Genomic DNA, 20,213 nt, shown 5'->3' on the forward strand with positions numbered 1-20,213 from the left:
TCCTGCATCCCCAAGCCGGCCCTGGGCTCCCGCCTCCCTCCCCAAGAGGCCTTATAAGGAGCCAGAAGCCGGCGTTCGGGCTGGCCCCACCCCCTCTGGTCTCTTGTCCTAATAAGGACATCTAGGGCATCCCGCGGTCGGGGGCGGGTGGAGAGCTCTCCAGGGTAACTGCGAAGCCCCCTCCCCCCTTCGTTGCTCTGGGAAACTGCTAGTTTCTAAAAAGGTGGTGCTAGTAGCCTCCTGAAGTTCCCCCGCTTGGGGGGAGGCAGGGTCCAGCTACCGCCTCTACCTGCGGATCCTGGAGTTTGGTCCGTCGGCTGTGCGGCTGGGTGTCCCGGACTACAATCCCCGGCATGCTCTGCGAGGTACCCCACTCCCTGCCACCGTTCTCCATTTACACTCTTTATTCTGCTAATGGGATTAAGGTCCCCAATTCCCCTTGCCTCTGACTTGTTCCCGATCTTTCCTTCTTTTCCTGAAGAGTGTGAAGCCAAGGCCATTGTTGTAGGCTAATGAAATCTTCACAAAGCTTCCCACTGCAGTTTACTCTTAAGGTCCTACTCCTCTTTGCGAGTATCAGAATAGCCATAAACCTATGAATTAGGTTTAAATCTAGCTTGGTATCTTTTCCTTCTTCTCCTTGTCGGGTGAAAGGCACAAGAATCCTTGAATGCACAAATCCTCGCCTCCCCCCTTTATTGCCTAGTGGATTTTACAAATATCTTTAAGCAAGAACAAAGTTTCCCTTTCAAATATTTCCTAATAGCCTTTCTCCCTCCTATTCTCATTTTGTTGAAGTTGCATATGACCTTTCCTCAGGAAACCACAGTGGTTTTGCCTACGAAGGGTACTCAAATGTTTATTTAGGACACCTTTATACTTGTGATTCTCCTTGCTTTAGTACGGGCTTCCAGGCCAATGTATAGTTGCTTCGATTCAGAGAAACAAAATTCTATTCCAGATAAAAATTTCAGACTAAGGGATCCAGAAAGTGACAGATGGGTCATAGAAAAACCGTTTCACTCGAGGAATGGTTTAGCCGGGGAAGGTTTTCGGGTCATTTTACGCAGCTCCGGGACTATACAGCTCAGATCAGAACGTTTCCTGGGAAATTCCACCAATGGGCTCACTTTCCGCGCCATATCTCCGCCCCTTCAGCTGCCTCGGCCTACATTTCCACGCATGCCCTGCGGAGCTGAGTGGTGGGCGATGCGACAGACTATTACCCAGAGAGCCCCACGACGGCGCAAGACTCTCGGACTCCATTTCCCGTCGGCCCGCTCGGGGAGCGCCGGAAGCCCGCCCCGCCCCTCATTGTGCGGCTCCTACTAAACGGAAGGGGCCGGGAGAGGCCGCGTTCAGTCGGATCCCGGCAGCAGCTGCGGCGGCTCTTGTCTTCGCTGGCTCTTCTTGCCGTCTTCCTTTCGCTTCCGGAAACATGGTGAGCGGCAGGTCACGGTGCCCAAGGGGAGGCGGCTGCGGATCGGTCGCTTGCGCGCGGGGATCACCGGAGAGTGATGTCGATGCCCCCTCCCCCAGCGCCCCGGGCGGGATGAGGGTCTCGCACTGAGGGGCGGGCAGCGCTGGGCCGCGCGTGCGCGCCCGTGGGCGCGAGGAAGGACCGGCTGGGACGTCGCTTGCGCGCCCCCTGGACTCCTTTCCCCTCCCCCACCCGCTGGTGCGCCCGCGCGGACACCGGGCGTGGGGGAGGGGGCGCGCGGGCACGCGCCCCTCGCGGAGCAGCCGGCCTAGCGCTTTTCCCTAGGGCGCGCGCTCGGCAGAGCATGCGGCGTTCAAACCTGGCCCGGGGGCGGCGAGAGAAAAGCGCGCGAGAGGTCTCGGCGCGCGCGTGCCCCACCCAAGGGCTGTTCCTTTCTCCTCGTTACCCTCCCTCGGCGGGCGGGTCTGTCTCGGGAGCAGGTGGCAGGAATGCCGGCTCCCGGGAGAGGCGGGGGCGCGGCGCCTAGGGGGATGCTGTATCGACGGCGTCCTGTTTGGGCCGCCGGGCCTACGGTTAGGGGCTTGCACCGCAAGGCTTTGAGTGAACCTTAGAGGCCATGGCCCTGCTCGGGAGCGAGCGAGCGCGCACAGTGACCGGGTTTTTGCCTGTAGCGTTCGGGTTGGAACAGCGTTGTCGGCCGGCGCGTGCGCACACATTCAAGCCTGTCCACCGGGGCTGAAGCTCGGGACAAGCGGGCCTTTGGCTTTGCCGGATGGAGCCTGAGGGTGGAGCCGAGTTTAGGGAAGTGACCCAGGCGGGCACCGCCCGAAACCGCCCCGCCCCCTATATTTAGCCTGAAGGCTTCGAGAACTAAGGCTTGTGTAACCTGCCCTGGCTACTGCCTGTAGCTGACAGGCCTATACTACTGTGCTTAAAGGCGATTCCTGCACGTTGAAACTCTGGAGGTGCCACTGCCTCTCCAGTACGGGTTTCTCTCTTGGGGAGGGGGCCGGGCCTAGCCCATCTCTTCTCCGCCCACTCCGGAAGCGACCGAGTCACGTGGCCAGCTTCCGCTGCAGTTCCGTAGGGGGGGGGTGCAGATTTCGCCAGGGACTGTTGATCCCTCTCCTTAGAGCTTCCTCTAGCACGGTCGAGCGTTGTTTCTTGAGGGCTCGAGGATACTGGGAATTAGAGTTATACCTGGTATCGGCGACTTCTGGGACCCTGAACCACTCCTGGAAGATAGGGAATTGTCCAGCAGGATCCTAATTGGCAGTTAGAATTCTTTTGTTTGGGGATGATCCAGTATGGAAAGATGGTCATTTTGTAATAACTGCATCGAACTGTTCTGATGGTCTTGCTAGAACTATTGTACACCTGTTTGTGACTCATCTAGAGAGTGTTGTTAAGAGTCTTGGTTCCCTCTTCTTTGAAGAGGAGACTATGACCCAGGTGTTTGGTCCTTCTGTCTGTGAAGTTCAAAGTCATCCCTTTATCCAAAGACAGATGGAGTACCAAGAGCAGGAACCAAATTAGCCCATGAATTCCTTTAATTCTGGGTCCACATCGCAGCCAAAGCTTTGCTCTTCACGAGTCTTCCGTTGCTATCCTATGAGGCACGGTGGTGGGGGGCATGTTGAACTAGGTAATGGAAGGTCTTTTCTGTTGTCACCATGCAGGGGTTGTGTGCCATTTGGTCCTTCACAGTAACTTGAGTGGGGAAATAGTGACTTACCTTGGAAAGGGAATTAGTGAGCCCTTAGGACCAAGGCAAAAGGCTTTATTCAGCATCCAGACTGAGATCTCCTGAGAACAGAAAAGAAAGACTTTAAGGAGCAGTTTCCCAGAATTCTTTTCCTTGTGAGATGTATCTGGTTTGTCTCTCAGGCTTCTGGTGTGGCTGTCTCTGATGGCGTCATCAAGGTGTTTAATGATATGAAGGTGCGCAAGTCTTCGACGCCAGAGGAAGTGAAGAAGCGCAAGAAGGCGGTGCTTTTCTGCCTGAGTGAGGACAAGAAGAACATCATCCTGGAGGAGGGCAAGGAGATCCTGGTAGGTGATGTGGGCCAGACAGTGGATGACCCCTACGCCACCTTTGTCAAGATGCTGCCAGACAAGGACTGCCGCTATGCCCTCTATGATGCAACCTACGAGACCAAGGAGAGCAAGAAGGAGGACCTGGTGTTTATTTTCTGGTGAGCTCCTCATTCAGGCAATTCTGCCTGTCTCCTGTCCCCTTTCTTAGGGGAGGGGAGCTTGGCAGAAGTCCTGCTGGTTAGCCCACAGGTGGGGATTTGGAGGAGGGTTTATAACAAAATTCTTGTTAGTGGGGAATTTGACAAACTTCCTCAGTGCTGGAGGTTAGCTCAAGTGTTTCTCTGGGTTGTGCAGTCAGAGGGCAGTTGTGGCAAGTTCCCTGACTCTTTGTCTGTTTCTAGGGCCCCTGAGTCTGCACCCCTTAAGAGCAAAATGATCTATGCCAGTTCTAAGGACGCCATCAAGAAGAAACTGACAGGTAAGGGCCAGAAATGTGTACTTCTCTGTATTGGCTGCAGGTGGGGTGAATGACATGGCAGAGGGGGTTTTCCCTCCCATCTTCACTGCCTCTTGGGTGGTTCCTTATCTCTTCCATCTGCTCAGATGGCTCCTTCCCAGCCACAGAAACTCTCTCCCCCAGTGCTTCCTGCTCACAGAAGCTCCTTTTTCTTCCCCACAGGGATCAAGCATGAATTACAAGCAAACTGCTATGAGGAGGTCAAGGACCGCTGCACCCTGGCTGAAAAACTGGGGGGCAGTGCTGTCATCTCTCTGGAGGGCAAGCCTTTGTGAGCCCCCTCCAGCCCCCTGCCTGGAGCATCTGGCAGCCCCAGACCTGCCCTAGGGGGTTGCAGGCTGCCCCCTTCCTGCCAGACCGGAGGGGCTGGGGGGATCCCAGCAGGGGGAGGGCATTCCCTTCACCCCAGTTGCCAAACAGCCCCCCCACCCCCTGGACCTTCCTTCTCCCTTCATCCCTGACGGTTCTGGCCTTCCCAAACTGCTTTTGATCTTCTGATTCCTCTTGGGTTGAAACAGACCAAGTCTTCCCCCAGGCACCCAGTTTGGGGGGAGGCCTGTATTTTTTTTAACGACACCCCTACTCCCCACCTGTTCCTCCCCTATCCCATGCTGCCAACTTCTAACCGCAATAGTGACTCTGTGCTTGTCTGTTTAGTTCTGTGTATAAATGGAATATTGTGGAGATGATCCCTCCCTGTGCCGGCTGGTTCCCCTCCCTTTTCTCTTGGTCTTGACCATTCATGGAAGCAGGACCAGTAAGGGACCTTCGATTAAAAAAAAAACAAAAAACAAAAAAAGACAACAATAAAAAGGCTTGTTAATGGGGTGTTTGTTTTAGTTGAGACCTGGTGGAACTTGGCAGGGAGGTGTGCTTAGAGGAACAACCTCTCTCCTCTGCACCCCACCCCCCCTTTATCTGCTTGGTGACTTTCTGAGACTCCTTTCTGATAGTTGCTCCTCTTCTGTTGATGTTGCGGTAGATATCAGGTGGGTGGCAGAGCCCATGGTGTTTGCTGTTGGTGTAGGGACCCTCACACAGATGGCTTCACACCTGAATTAGTTGCCCCTAGAGCCTTACTGAGGTGGGGTCCCTTGGACTGGTGTGGGTTGCAGTGCAGGTTACAGGTGCCCTGTTGAACTACTTTGTCCATCCTTAAGGTCTCTTGGGTCACCCTTCTCCTACTCATCTTCAGGATGACTGATTAACATTTATGAGTGCTGTTTGGTGGCTGCTGTGAGTCAGAAGGCCAAGTTAAGCCTTTGGCCTTCTGTAGATGTGACTGGAGTCCATTCAGGGTGGGGCCAGCCAGGTGGAGCCCAGGACTTCAGACTCCAGTGTCTAGAGCCCCACCTCCCTGTGTGTAACCAAGAGGGTGTTGTCAGGGTCCTGAGCCTCTTGCCAGCATTGCTGTGGGCTCTCCAGCCTGTACTTTGGGCCTTCACTGCCTAACAGGCACAAAGAGCCAAGAAGCTTGGTCCAGGTCAGAGTGAATTGGGGAAATGATGTGTGAAGTGTAAGCTAATGAAGCTGGGGGCAATGGTACATGCCTATAATATCAACTTGGGAGACCCAGCCTCAAAATAGAAAAGGCTGGGAATGTAGCTCAGTGTACAGCACTGTTAAATCCCCAGTACCAAAAAAACAGCAATGACACCACCCTAGTTGGCTGGGCTGGGAGAAGGAAAGCTCTGGAGTTAACAGCAGGTTGCCTAGCTTCACAAACTCCAGGCGGGAGGCAGTAGTAGTTTCAGTTTCCTGGTAAAGAAAATGTGATTGAAGTATTTGGTCTTTGCTAGGATTTGTAAAGGGGGTGGGGGCGAACCTTGGCTGTTCTGGGTCTTACAGGTTCCTTTGCAGAGCCAGATGCCATCGTGTCCTGCTGCAGGGTGTGCATGGTAGGCCTTGAGCTGTGAGAAGCAAAGACAAGCAGGTCCCCTTGTTACAAAGTCAGGCTCTTTGTTAAGAACAGGGGTTGGGGAGTCTGTCCAGTGAGCTCAAAGGGTGGGGTGAAAGTTGGCCCTCAGCTGGCTGGAGGGAGTTGGGGTCCCTGGGGCTTGGCTTATCTATAGCCAGGCAGGGCTGGCTTCAGGATGAGGCTAGGGAAGAAGGGATTAGGGCCCTTATTAAGGTCCCAGGGCAGGATCTGGCTGCAGAATCTCTTCTTTTATGGGAACAAAGGCTTTCTGGAGGAGTAGGGTGCTGACCTGCAAAGAAGTTCCCTCCTCCTTAGGCAGCGTTCCACACTTCAGCCTTTGGGCCCCTTTCACAGCACTGCACTTGCCATCACTGATGACGAGAAGGGCTCAATATGGGCTGCTCCAACACGTGCACACTTGGGGGAAGGTGGGGGCTCTCACCTTGGCATATCGGAGCTCTGGCTCCACAGACTCAATGAAGTTTTTGTAAAAAGGAGACCCGGGGTTGGGGATATAGCTCAGTTGGTAGAGTGCTTGTCTTGCAAGCACAACACCCTGGGTTCATAATCTCCCAGCACCACAAAAAAAAAAAAAAAAAAAAAAAAAAAAAAGGGGACCCAGTGGAACCTGGCATCTATAAGCTGTGGTGAGGAAGGAAGATGGGAATAGGCAGTGTGGCTGGGCAGCCCAGTGTGGGGACTGTCACCTGTGGGGCTCACCCTGCTTGACAGGCAATCAAGTCACGGCAGCACAGCTGCTGGTGGCTCTCAGCTGTCCACAAATCCCTCTACCTGGTGCATGTCTTATCCAGGGCCTTGCTGGCATTCTTGTGGTTGCCTGTAACCACTGGTACAAGGTAACCTACCCACTTCTCCCATTGACCTCCAGCTCTGAGGGTACCGTGGGGCCACCCCTGACCTTGACTGCCCATGAGTCTCATATAGTCTTGCTGTCTTGACAGCTTCAGGTCCTTAGTGAGCTCCATCAGGCAGGTGGAAACTGGAAAGCAAGGTCTCCAAAAGAGCAGCTTAGGTGAGGTAGGCCCTCTCTTTCTCAAAATACCCAGTAGAGAATTCCTTGGTAACCAATACAGGTCAGGAGACCCTGATCCTCAAGGGTGCTGGCCAGGGCAGACTTAAGAGAGGAAAGCGGTCCCCAGACTGGGCCTTGGAGATTGAGTTAGCCAAAGGCAAAGGGTTTGCAGATGCACGAGTTGGTATGTGTTGGGACCACAGGTTCAGTGGGGGCATGTTGGGCAAAGCTGGGAAAGGCAGTAGTGGCCTGATCACAAAAGGCCTGAAAGTTAAGTTTTAAGGGCTTTGGGCTCTGTGTCTTGGTAGGTACTGGAAGCCGAAGGGCCCATGTGCAGGGGCTCAGGCAGGGAAGAAAGATTGACATATTCCAGTGACTTCCTTGGAGAAGAGTTCGGGAAGTGTGTCTGGGCAGGACGTTGGTGGCTCATGGTAGCCAGAGGCACGTGCCACATCCTTGTGCCTTACCAAATCCACTTCCTACTCTTCCCTCATCTGATTGGACCCTTGCTTTCATTCCACTTTTTTTTTTTTTTTTGGTGCTGGGGATTGAACCCAGGGCCTTGTGCATGCAAGGCAAGCACTCTACCAACTGAGCTATATCCCCAGCCCTCATTCCACTTATTACACTAGTCTGTGGTGGGAGTCCAGAGTGCCACCAGGGCCACCTACCACTTAACATTCCAAATTGGCTCTGCAGTTTTGCTCTCTCAGGACTCATCTTCCTGACAGGCTCATCGTGGAAGCTTTGAGGATACAAGGCAGTACTTACCTTCAGTTCAAAGAGCTCTGCCAATTTAAGCAAGCTTCTAGGTGATGGCGAGGACTTAGGGCAGGGGCCTGGTGCCGTACAAGGCCTCCATGTCCTCAGCCCCTCCTTGGGAATCCCCCTCTCCCCTTTCTCTCCCACCCCCCTGTGGGAACTTCCTCTCACCTAGAGCTGACAGCAGCCTTCTACAGAGTGACTTCTCATGGGCACACAGTTTACAAGCACAGGGAGAGGGTAAGGGAAATTCCTCTCATCTTTAGCTGGTTGAATCCCTGTGTTCCCAGGCTGCTCAGTGCAGCAGAAAGGGATGTAATCATCCACCAGGCCTGTTGGGATACAACCCCCATCAGAGCTTCTACATCGGAACATCAAGCCCCACCCTTGGTATTCTCACCATGGACAGATGCCAGGGCATCCCCTGCTCTTCTTTCTCCCCCAGGGAGTGACACCACCAGGCCCCCTGACCCTGTGTACTCTGCGTATGGCACGACACAGTCTGCCCAGCGGTAGGCATCTCAGATGCAGGTGGGGTATTCCAGCAGGAAGTTCCTCCCATGCTCAAAGAAGTCATCCACCTTCTAAGTGAGTCAGACAGGATCCTCACCTAGGTTATCAGAAACAGGAACCAGGTCCCCAGGGTGGCACCCTCTCCTTGCAACCCAGCCCAGTCCATCCATGGCTTCCCTCCCAGAGCCAGCCTGGGCCTCAACCTTGCCACAGGCTTGAGGACTTGGGTTGAATCCAGAGAGGGGCCCCAGGGTCACCGTGAGCCCTAACATACCAGTGCTGAGGCTTCATCTGCAGGCCTCATGATGTACTTCAGAAGCAAGTTCCTTCCTGTTCTTCCCTCTGACGCTTAGCTGGGGCACACAAAGAGAAGATGAGATGCTGGGGTGGTGCTTGAATCCCCCATCCTGTCATGATGGGCATGAGCCCAGTGGGCATCTTCTTTGGCTTGACACCCCCAACGGGAAGTGACCCTAGTGCTCTGGCCCAGTTCACATCCTGGCTGTATTCCAAGACCACAAAGTTGTGGTCTTACTGCAGGTTGGGTGGGTCGCCAGTGCTGCAGAAAGAATTCATGCAACACAACTGTCTTAAAGATGGCTGGGGACTTCCTGCAGGAGTGCAGGCAGCTTGAGGGCTCTTTTGGGCTCCATCATCCTGCCCATCTTCCCCTCAGCAGTCCCAGGGCCAGAGGAACATCCATAGGGGCATAGGTGAGAAGAAATCATGGAGTTCTGAGGAGGCCTGGGGCTGGGGCTTGGCCACCAGAGACAGCAGGCGCTGGCACTCATGCTGCTAGCTCCTGCTCCATTTTGGCAGATTCCTCCTGAGCTGTCCCGCGCACCGAGCTTCTGCAGCTTTTCCCTTGAAGCCTCAATGTCACCTGGGAGAAGCTGGGGGAATCTGCTCACAGGAGGGGTAGGTTGCTGAGGCCACTCGCTCATGCGTGGTCCTCATTCTCCACGTGGGTGTCACATAGCTGGGCGAAATCCTCATGTGGCCGCACAACTGAGAACGCCATGTGGGTAAAATGAGGAAGGCCGCTCTGGAAGCCAGGAAGCCTGTTCCCTCACCCAGGCCCCCTCCCCTTGCTTGAACAGTGAATTTCACCTTGTCCTGCTTGCTCACGGCATCAGAGATCTCCACTTGTAAGGAGCTGTCTCCCTGCAGATCCACTGACATGGAAGTAGGCTGTGGGGCAGGGCAGGCCCCTTTGCCCACGCTTGCTGCGGGTCTCTTGTCCTCCTGCAGAACCCTCCTCACAGCAGCACTGTGCTTCTGCAACACCCAGGGTCACCAGCAAGGACCCTGATAAGTTGCTACTCAAAGAGTTTTACAGTCTTACCAAAACAAATTCCCATGCTCAGAGACAGGAAGAATTCTTGCCTCCCATTTAAAGATGAGTCCACCAGAGAGCTGAAGTAATTTGTCCAAGGGCACACAGCTGCAAAGTGACAGGGCCATATTTGAACCCAGTTTCTAAATTCCCAGGCCCACCCCTCCTCCTGCTGGTACTCCAGGCACACTTCACCTGGGCATAAGAAATAAGAAGTTCCCTGTTGAGGGCTGCCAAAACCATCCCATCCACTACTTTTGGGATCAAGAGGCAAGAGTCTGCAGGCATATGCATTTCTCCAAGTGAAAAAGCCCAGGAAGCATCAAGCTACCAGTTTATTCTTGCATTGAACTATTCGATATGTGTTTGTTTATTCACGTGTGTGTGTGTTTCTTTCTTCTCCACATGACTTAACTGAATGTGCCCACACCACTGTGCCAAATGATGCCAAGGAGAAGGGAGGAGGCTTTGGCATTGGAGCTGCCCTACCATTAAGCCCTGCTCACCCACAAATGAACACGTGCCCTGGAGGCCGCCTCACTCTCCTTATTGGTTTTGGCACACTTTGGAGATGCCTACAATGGGGCTCAACGACCTGTGGGTCCCAAAACAGGCCAGGCCCTGCCTAACAACGGCAAGTCTGTGGCTGGTCTAGTGATGTCTCCTCCACACATAGACAACCGCACCTGTCCCCTCCTTCTGGCTTTAGCCTATGGAGGAACGGACCATGAGGTTACCACTCATGGGGTTATCAGTCATCTTTTATTATTTATTAATTTTTTCAGCATTGAAAATTGACTCCAGGGGTGCTCTACCACCGAGCTACATGCCCAGCTGTGTTTATTTTGTAACAGGATCTAAGTTGCTGGCCTTGAACTTGTGATGTTTCTGCCTTAGCCTCCTGAGTGGCTGGTATTACAGGTATGTACCACTGCACTTGGCTTCTTTTTATTTTTTAAACTGAGATATAAAGTGCACACATCTTAAGTGTAAAAGCACAATTTTTACATATGTATACACTTGTGAAACCACCACTCAAATCAAGATATACAGCTATTTCTCTATTCCCAAATGCTACCTCTTTCCCACAACCCAATTATTCCCCAACCCAGAGCTAACAACTATTCTAACTTCTACCATGATACATTAATTTTCCTTAATCTTTGAATTTCACATAAATGCCATTATTTCATGCCTTTTTATGGCCTTGTTCTCAAGTGCGATCCGCCTGTTGCTGAGTAGAGCGGTGGCTGATTTCATTGCTATGTCATATTCCACTATGTGATTACATTATAATGTCTGTATCCATTCTACTGGGGATGGGCATCTGGATTATTTCAAGTTTTTGACTATTATGAATAAAATTGCCATGAATACTTTTGCGTATTTCTTTTGAGAGACCTAAGGCCTCATTTCTGCTAAGTGGGAGAATCACTTTGTCACAGGGCAGGCATGTTTAAACTGCTTTTGCAGATACTGCCAGTTTTCCAGGACTCTGAACCGACTTACACTTTAACCAGTGTTGTCTGAACATTCCAGCTGCACCACATTTTACTTTGGTCACATTAATACAGGTGTGTGTGGTGATAGTGCATTGGAAGCGCAACTCGCCATACCTGTTAAGGAATGATGTGGGCCAGCACTTTATGTTATCAGCCATTTGCTGGCTTTTGTGAAGTGCCTGTCTCGGGCTTCTGCTCCTTTCCTGCCCTTCTCTTTTAAAAAATTAGAAGATCTTTAGTTTTCTTTTCTTTCTCTTTTTTTTTTTTTTTTTTTTTTTTTGAGACAGGATCTCACTAAGCTGCCAAGGCTAGCCTTGAACTTTCCTTGAACTTGTGATTCTCCTGCCTCAGTGTCCCGAGTTGCTGGAATTACAGACTGCACCATGATGCCTGGTTCTAGCTTGTCTTTTATGATTAAGTCTTTTTGTGCCCTGTTTTCTTTTTCCTTTGTGGTGATGGGGGCCAAATCCTGGGCCTTGAGTACACTAGGTACCCATTCTTACCAGAGCTACCCGCCCAGCTCCTAGGTTCTACTGAAGGAATGTGTGCCTATCCCAAGGTCCTGAAGATATTCTTCTATTTATTTTTACTCTAGAAGTTTTACAGTTTTAATTTTTGCTTTTATATTTAGATCTATGTTTATTTATTTACTTTTTTTCAGATCTGGGATGGAATCCAGGGCCTTGTGCACGCTAGGTGAGCACTCCACCACTCAGTTATATCCAAAGCCCACTAGCGTCTATTTTCAATTCATTCTGTATAGAGTGTGAGGTATAGGCTGTGATTCATTTTTGCTGGATAAATAGTCAAGTATTTTAGCACTATTTGTTAAAAAGACTTTCTTTTCCCTATTGAATTGCTTTGGTGCACGTGCTGGTAGAAACTCAAATGACCTTGTAAGTGTAATCACTTCTGGAATCTCAATTCTGTTAAATTGACCTGTAAGTCTAATCTTTTTTTTTTTTTTTTAAGTTGTTGATGGACCTTTGTTTTATTTATTTATATGTGGTGCTGGGTCTCAAACCAGTGCCTCACACATGCTAGGCAGGTGCTCTGCCACTGGACCACAACCCCAGCCCCTAAGTCTATTCTTTTTAAAAAGTTTTTTAGTCACAGATGGACACAATACCTTTATTTTATTTATTTGTTTTTATGTGGTGCTGAGGATCGAACTCAGTGCCTCACATATACCAGGCAAGGGTTCCACCACTGAGCTACGATCCCAGGCCCCTATAAGCCTATTCTTATGACATTATCTTTCATAGACTTGCTTACAGTAATTTGATGTGCAAGTTTCGGAATCAGATAATATAAGGTCTCCAACTTTGTTGTTCCTTTTCAAAATCATTTTGGCTATTGTAAGTCCTTTGCATTTCCACATAAATTCAGCTTATTAATTTCTACCCCAAAAAACTTACTGGGATTTTGTTTTTCTTCTTTTTATCTCTACTTGTCTGTTTTTTAATTTATTCTTTTTAGATATACATGACACTAGAGTGTATTTGATTCTTTTTTATTGTAGATGGACACAATATCTTTATTTTCTTTCTTTCTTTATATGTGGTGCTGAGGATTGAACCCAGTGCCTCACACGTGCTAGTCAAATGCTCTACCACTGAGCTACACTGCCAGTCCCAGTAGAGTATATTTTGACATATTATACATACATGGAGTATAACTTCCCATACTGTGGTTGGACATTATGTGGAGTTACACTGGTCCTGTATTCAAATATGAACAAAGGAAAGTGATGTCCGATTCATTCTACTGTCTTTCCTATTCTCATTCCCGCTCATCTCCCTTCATTCCCTTTTGTCTAATTCAATGAACTTCTATTCCCCACCCTCCTTATTGTGTGTTAGCATCCACATATCAGAGAGAACATCTGGTCTTTGGTTTTTGGGGATTGGCTTATTTCACTTAGCATGATAGTCTCTGGTTCCATCCATTTACCAGCAAATGCCATAATTTCATTCTTCTTTATGGCTGAGTAATATTCCATTGTGTATATATACCATATTATCTTTATCCATTCATCCGCTGAAGGACACCTAGGTTGTTTCCATAGCTTAGATATTGTGAAATGAGTTGCCATAAACATTGATGTAGCTGCACCACTATAGTACGCTGATTTTAAAATGGGACTTGTTTTTTGTGTGTGGATGAACCTTTACTGTTATTTATTTTTATGTGGTGCTGAGAATTGAACCTAGTGCCTCATACATGCTAGGCAAGCGCTGTACCACTGAGCTATAACTCCAGCCCTAAATTGGAATTTTGATTGAGATTATATTAAATGTATAATTTGTAAAGAACAAATATCTTTGCAATAGCAAATCTTATAATCTATGAACATGGAATATCTTCTAAATATTGAGATATTCAATTTTTCTCTCAGTAATAGCTTTTGTTATATTTATTCTAGGTATTTGATGACTTTTTTGCTATTTTAAGTGGTATTTAGACAATTCTTTTACTTTTAAAATTTTCTTTAAATGGTATATTAAAAATTTTACAATTGTAGCTGGTAAACAGAAACAATATATTTCTATATATTTACCTTGTGTCCAGGTTTGTTTGTCTGTTTGTTTATTTATTTATTACTTTTGCAATGCTGGGGACTGAACCTAGGGTCCTGTGTATGCCAGTCAAGTGTTCTACCACTGAGCTACAACAGAGGAGATACTTTTTTCCTGGAGGTGGTGTAGGGGTACTGAAGATTGAACCCAGGGGCATTTAAACACTGAGCCATATCCCCAGCCCTTTTTAAATATTTAATTTAGAGACGGGGTCTCGCAAAGCTGCTGAGGCTAGCTTTGAACTCTTAATTCTCCTGCCTCAGCCTCCCGAGCCATTGGGATTACACGCATGCGACATTGCACCCAACTGAGGGGATGCTTTTAAAATTCAACCCTGAGATGTTCCTGGATACACTTTCTCAGATTAATGAAGCTCCCTGCTGTGTCTACTTTGGCCAGAGTGTTGATTTTTATTCTCTACCTTTTTGAGATAATTCTATGGATTTTCCTGTTACTCTGTTTATGTGCTTAATTTCATTGACTGATTTTCTTTTTCTTTTATTTTTTTGGTACTGGGGGTTGAGCCAGGGGCACTTATCACACTGAGCTACAATCCCAGCCCTTTTAAAACTTTTATTTTGAGACTTGCTGAGGCTGGCCTTGAACTTGCAATCTTCTTGCCTCAGTCTTTGGAGTTGCTGGGATTACAGGTATGAGCCTTCGTGCCAGCCTCTGTGACTGATCTAATGTTAAACCTCTGCATTTTGGAAGAAGGTCTTGCTTATTAAAATTATCTTTTTATTTACAAGGCTTATCAACTTGACAATATTTGGTTTATAATTTGCATCCCATCTCTGTTCATGAGAGATAATGTGTATATTTCCTTTCTTACAATGTTCTTGACAATGTTTTGGTGGTAAAAAATACATAAATTTAAAATTTACCCTTTCAACAATTCTTTTTCTCTCTCTCTCTCTCTTTTTTTTTTTTTTTTTTTGGTACTGAGGATTGAACCCAGGCATGCTTAATCACTGAGCCACATCCCAGCTCTTTTTTTATATTTTATTTAGAGACAGGGTCTTGCTGAGTTGCTCAGGGCCTCCCTAAGTTGCTGAGTCTGACTTTGAACTCTTAATCCTCCTGCCTCAGCCTCCCAAGCTGCTGGGATTACAGGTGTGCACCTCTGGGTCCAGCCCAACAATTCTTAAGTGTACAATTCAGTAGCACAAAGTACATTCAAACTGTTATGTAGTTCTTGCCACCATTCATCTCTCTCTCTCTCTCTCTCTCTCTCTCTCTCTCTCTCTTTTTCTTTCAGTACTGAGGATCAAATTCAAGGCCTCACAAATGCCAGGCAAGGGCTCTACCCCTGAGCCACGTCCCAGTACTCGCTTGTATCTCTTGAAAGATTTTTGAATCAAGGTTATGCTGTCCTCTTAAACTAGGATGGGAACTGTGCCTTCTATTTCTGTTTTTTTTGGAATGATTTGTATAAGAATGGTACTATTGTGCTCACTTCAGCACCACACAGGCGAAAATTGGAACGATACAGAGGAGATTAGCAAGACCTCTGTGCCACGCTAATTCATGACGTATTCCATGTTTTTCAAAATAACTAGAAGTGGGCTGGGGATATAACTCAGTTGGTATAGTGCTTGCCTTGCAAGCACAAGGCCCTGGGTTCAGTCCCCAGCACCACAAAAAAATAAATAAATAAATAAAAATAACTCGAAGAGTCTGAAGATTTCCAACCACAGAAATGACAAATGTCTGAGAAGAAGGAAATACTAATTACCCTGATTTGATTATTATATATTATATACATGTATCAAATTATACTATACCCCATAAATATGTAAAAATATGTGTTAATTTAAAAAACTAAAAAAAATGGCATTATTTTTCCTTTAAGACTTTCAAGAATCTACCTATGAATTTATCTGTACTTAGACAGTTTTGGAAAAGTTCAAATTATGGAATCAATTCATATAATTATGGTAAAACTACACAGAATTTTCTATTTCTTGTTTTGGGTTTAATGAGTCCCATTTTTCAAGGAGTTTATCTAATTCATGTAAATTATCTAAGTTCTTTGGCACATATATACTTATTACATTTTTTATGTCTGAATCATTTTCGGCAATGTACTCCACCATTCCTGATACTGATAATTAGTATTTCCCCCCTTCTTCCTGCTCTTTCTCTTTCCCATGTGTACTCTCTCTTGGTCTTGGTAGGAATTACCAATTTTATTGACATTTTCAAAAATCTACATTGTTTTCTCTTTGTATGTTTATTTTCTCTGTATAGATTTCTGCTATCACTTTCTTCTCTTATCCTTCTAATTTCCTGGGGTTTAACTTGCTCTTCTTTTAGCTTCTTTTTTTTTTTATTTTTTGGCAGTGCTGGGGATTGAACCCAGGGTCTTGTGCTTGCAAGGCAAGCACTCTACCAACTGAACTATCTCCCCAGCCCTTCTTTTAGCTTTTTAAGATTGAAACTTAGATCAGTGACTTCTCAGCCTTTCTTCTTTTCCAAAATGTGCATGTGGATATGGATGTATAAATTTCCCTCTGGACACTGCTTTAGCAACATTCTGTAAGTTTTGATGTGTCATGTTTTTACAGTCATTTATTTAAAAATATTTTCTAATCTCCATTATAATTTCTTCTTCTACCTTTGAGTTATTTAGAAGCAATGCTTTCAAACAGTCTAGAATCCAGTTTTGTTGTTGTTGTTGTTTTAATTCTTAGGTTAATCCTGGGTCAGAGAATGTATTATTATTTCAGTCTTTTAAAATTTGTTGATAATAATCTTTGTAGCCTAACATATAACGTGTACACTTGAAAAAATGTTTTCTGCAGTTGTTAGATATAGACTCCTACATAGGTCAATTAGATCAAGTTGATTAATCATGTTGTTCAAATCTTCTAAATCCTACTGATATTTTTTGTCTATTAGTTCCAGTGGTTATTGAGATAGCTGTGTTAAAATCTCTAACTAACCCTAAAGCACAAGAAATTAAATCAAGAATCAATAAATGGGATGGACTCAAACTAAAAATTTTCTTCTCAGCAAAAGAAATAATATGTGAAGAGATATCCTTCAGATTGGGAGAAAACCTTTTACCACATGCATCTCAGATAAAGCATTAATCTCTACAATATATAAAGAATTCAAAAAACTTAACACCAAAAAAATAACCCAATCAATAAATGGGCTATGGAACTGAACAGGCACTTCACAGAAGATATAAAATGAATAAATATATGAAAAAATGTTCAACATCTCTAGAAATTAGAGAAACATAAATCAAAACTACTCTTAAGATTTCATCTCACTCCAGTCAGAATGGCAATTATCAAGAACACAAGCAATAATAAAGGTTGGTGAGGATGTGAGGAAAAAGGCACACTCAGACATTGCTAGTGGGATTGCAAATTGGTGCAACAATTATGGAAAACAGTATGGGATTCCTAAGAACCACCATTTGACCCAGCTGTCCTACTCCTCAGTTTATACCCAAAGGACTTAAAGTCAACATACTACAGTGACACAGCCACATCAATGTTTATAGCAGCTCAATTCACAATCGTTGAACTATGGAACCAATCTAGATGCCCTTCAACAGATGAATGGATAAAGAAAATGTGGTATATATACACAATGGAATATTATTGAGCCTTAAAGAATAATGAAATTCTGGCATTTGCTGGTAAATGGATGGAGTTAGAGACTATCATGCTAAGTGAAATAGGCCAAACCCAGAAAACCAAAGCCCCAATGTTTTCTCTGATATGTGGAAGCTAATTCAGAATAAGGGGCAGGGGGTGACAGGGAAGAATAGAGTTACTTTATTTAGGTAGAGGGGAGTGAAGGGAGGGGAAGGGGTATGAGGGAAGGAATGACAATAGAGTAAAACACATTATTACCTCATGTACATGTATGACTGCATGACCAATGTGATCCTGCAATATGTATAATCAGAAAAATGAGAGATTACACTCTATTTATGTACGATCTATCAAAGTATATAAATGCATTCTACTGTCATGTACAACTAATTAGAACAAATAAATAAAAAATTAAAATTAAAAAATAAACAAAATCTCTTACTAAAATTGTGGGTTTGCCCATGTCTTTTTTTCAATTCCGTCACCTTTACTTTGCATATTTTGAAGCTATGTTATAAATGTGTACAGATTTGCATATATAAATTTATGCATATAAATTTAGGGCTGTTTTATCTTTCTGTTGAATTGACTTATATTATTAAAAAGTCCTTTGTATTTCCAGTAATATTTCAAGATTTACAGTCTACTTTCTTGGAAATTAATAGCAACATCAGCTTTCTTTTGGTTAGTGTGTGCATGGTGTGTATTTTCCTATCCTTTATTTCAACCTTTTTGTGTCCTTATGTGTACAGTATGTATCTTTTAACAGAATGTAATTGTTTTTTCAAAATCCAATCTGAAGATGCTGTATTTTTTTGTTTGTTTTTTAAAGTACTGGGGAATGAATCCAGGGCCTTCCACATGGTAGGCAAGTGCTCTAACACTAAGCTACATCCCCAGCCCTTTTTTATGTGATGGGAGGGGTACCAGGGATTAAACTCAGTGGTACTTGACCACTGAGCCACATCCCCAGTCCTATTTTGTATTTTATTTAGAGACAGGATCTCACTGAGATGCTTAGTGCCTCACTTTTGCTGAGGTTGGCTTTGAACTTGTGATTCTCCTGCCTCAGCCTCTCAAATTGCTGGGATTACAGCCCCCCATGGGGCGCCCAGCTCCCCAGATCTTTTCTAAATTTTTATTTTGAGACAGAGCTTTGTTAAATTGCCTAGGCTGGCCTTGAACTTGCTATTCTCTTGTAGCAGCTCTCAAGTAGCTGAGATTACAGGCGTGTACTACCATGCCTGAATTATTTTTCTTCTGATGTCTCTGCATTTAAAGAAGGAGCTTAGAGAGGCAAAGTTTAACCTAGAGGATAAGTACTATGAGTGGACTTTCAGAGTGTGCAGCTCAGTACATTCTCATAACACACAGCATCTCACATGATATCACTAACAACAGGAACAACCACAATATTAATATAATAGCTAATACTTGTATTTACCTTTATAGTATGCTAGGTACTGCACATGTACATGTATATATGTACATATACATACACACATACTAAGCACTGAGATATTTATAACCTATTTTAACCATCAATATGAACATAAATAAACACTAAAACAGTCACTTGCTGTTCTAGGCTTTGTGTCTATAAGTCCCTCCAAATTCCACTTGAATCCTCTCCTCACTTCTTGGCTTCTGTAACACTCCCAAGTGTAATACTCCCAAGACAGGCTCTCCCAACTTCTCTCACCATGACCAGGCTCCAAACACAAGCAGTCTGGCTCACTGGACAGCAGGCCTCCTAGTCCCTTGGCCTGCTTCCTGATATCTTAGTATCTCTGCTTCCAACTACACTGCTGGGTAGACAGCTGGGTAGCTGCTTGAGGGAGATGGGACCTCCAGGATACACCATAGCTGCTCCATCCTCACACTCAGCCACAGCCCACTATGCACGTGACTCCAATCCCCCAAAGTGTGCACCTCTGCGTGCCCTAACCATCTTTGGTACAACGTAGATGCTTGATGACTATTTGTTGAATGCAGTTGCAAGGCAAAAGAATGGTCTTATGATTATATGAACACAGATACACAGGTGATGCCATGTGTGCCGTCAGGATTCCCCACCGCCAGAAAGAAGAGGATGCCAGCCCCTTCGTAATCTCTAATATCCCTTCTTCCTCTTCATCCCCATCAAGCAAGTGTGAGTCAGTCCTGGGGAGGAGAGGAGTGACAGTGACGAGTCCCTGTCCATTTGCACAGGCAAAGGTAAAACCCTGAGTCTCTTGGCATCCTCACTAGTCGCTACGCAGCTGTGCAGGTGCCACAGAGGTGCCCCGTCCCCTGTCCAGCGCGTGGTCGCGCTCTCTCACTCTATCCTTGGACATCAATGGGTACCACGGAGTGAGGTGGTGGTTGGAAGAGGGTTTTACATCCTTTCTTTACCTTACTTTCCTTCCCAGCCTCCTGATGCAGCTCCATCGCTACTTGGCTGCAGCACACAAGGATTCTGCGAATGGACACTGCCTGCGCGCTCCCGCAGCTTCGTCACCGTAACTCGCCGGATGTAGGGACCGAGTGAGTAGCCCATCAATTGCGGGAGACACCTCCCCGTCCGGGCCAGGGAGTCACCTGGGGTCCGGGTGATTCCCATCCCGTCCCGGGCAGCTGCGCCTTCCGATTGGGCAGCAGGTCGATCTTGCGGGACTCCATTGGCTACGACGCCGGTGGTTTTTTGTGTCCAGGCCGGGCTTTTAAGGGGTAGCGCGGAACCGAGAGAGGGCGGGGGCTACACTAGCACTTGGGTGCCGCGGGGCCGAGCTCTCGGGTCAAGGAGGTCACGTGCCACGTCCCCCGCGTCCCCCGCGCCCCCCGGCTGACAGACTCCGGAACTCTGCGGTTCCGGGCTTCGCCTTCCAACGGCCACGCGCGTCCTGCGCGTGCGCACTAGCCCGGTCCCGCGCCTTCCAGGCGGTGGGCCGGGCGGCGGGGTGGGGCGGGGCGGGGTGGGGC

At 46.9% G+C, this 20,213-nt stretch overlaps 1 protein-coding gene, 1 long non-coding RNA gene and 1 pseudogene across 5 annotated transcripts; 2 read left to right on the forward strand and 1 right to left on the reverse strand.

Annotated features, from left to right (window-relative positions):
- The first annotated feature begins 1,239 nt into the window (after positions 1-1,239).
- Cfl1 (cofilin 1) lies at positions 1,240-4,823 on the forward strand. The gene is made up of 4 exons (XM_047518316.1): positions 1,240-1,441; positions 3,329-3,636; positions 3,880-3,956; positions 4,158-4,823. The coding sequence occupies exons 1-4, from the start codon at positions 1,439-1,441 to the stop codon at positions 4,268-4,270; spliced, it is 501 nt and encodes a 166-aa protein (XP_047374272.1). The 5' UTR covers positions 1,240-1,438; the 3' UTR covers positions 4,271-4,823.
- On the reverse strand, positions 4,795-20,126 carry LOC124959854 (uncharacterized). 4 transcript variants are annotated; one of them, XR_007103996.1, is made up of 6 exons: positions 19,647-20,126; positions 9,332-9,665; positions 8,496-8,574; positions 8,109-8,318; positions 5,842-5,905; positions 4,795-5,753 (listed from the first exon to the last, which is right to left on the reverse strand). It is a non-coding gene; the product is annotated as an uncharacterized LOC124959854 (long non-coding RNA). The 4 variants fall into 4 exon arrangements; XR_007103995.1 differs by having other exon boundaries at positions 8,496-9,229; XR_007103994.1 differs by having other exon boundaries at positions 8,496-9,665.
- Positions 15,087-15,185, forward strand: LOC124960795 (uncharacterized; annotated as a pseudogene).
- Positions 20,127-20,213: the final 87 nt, after the last annotated feature.

This window comes from Sciurus carolinensis, chromosome 11 (assembly GCF_902686445.1).
Source record: "Sciurus carolinensis chromosome 11, mSciCar1.2, whole genome shotgun sequence".
Lineage (NCBI taxonomy): Eukaryota > Metazoa > Chordata > Mammalia > Rodentia > Sciuridae > Sciurus > Sciurus carolinensis.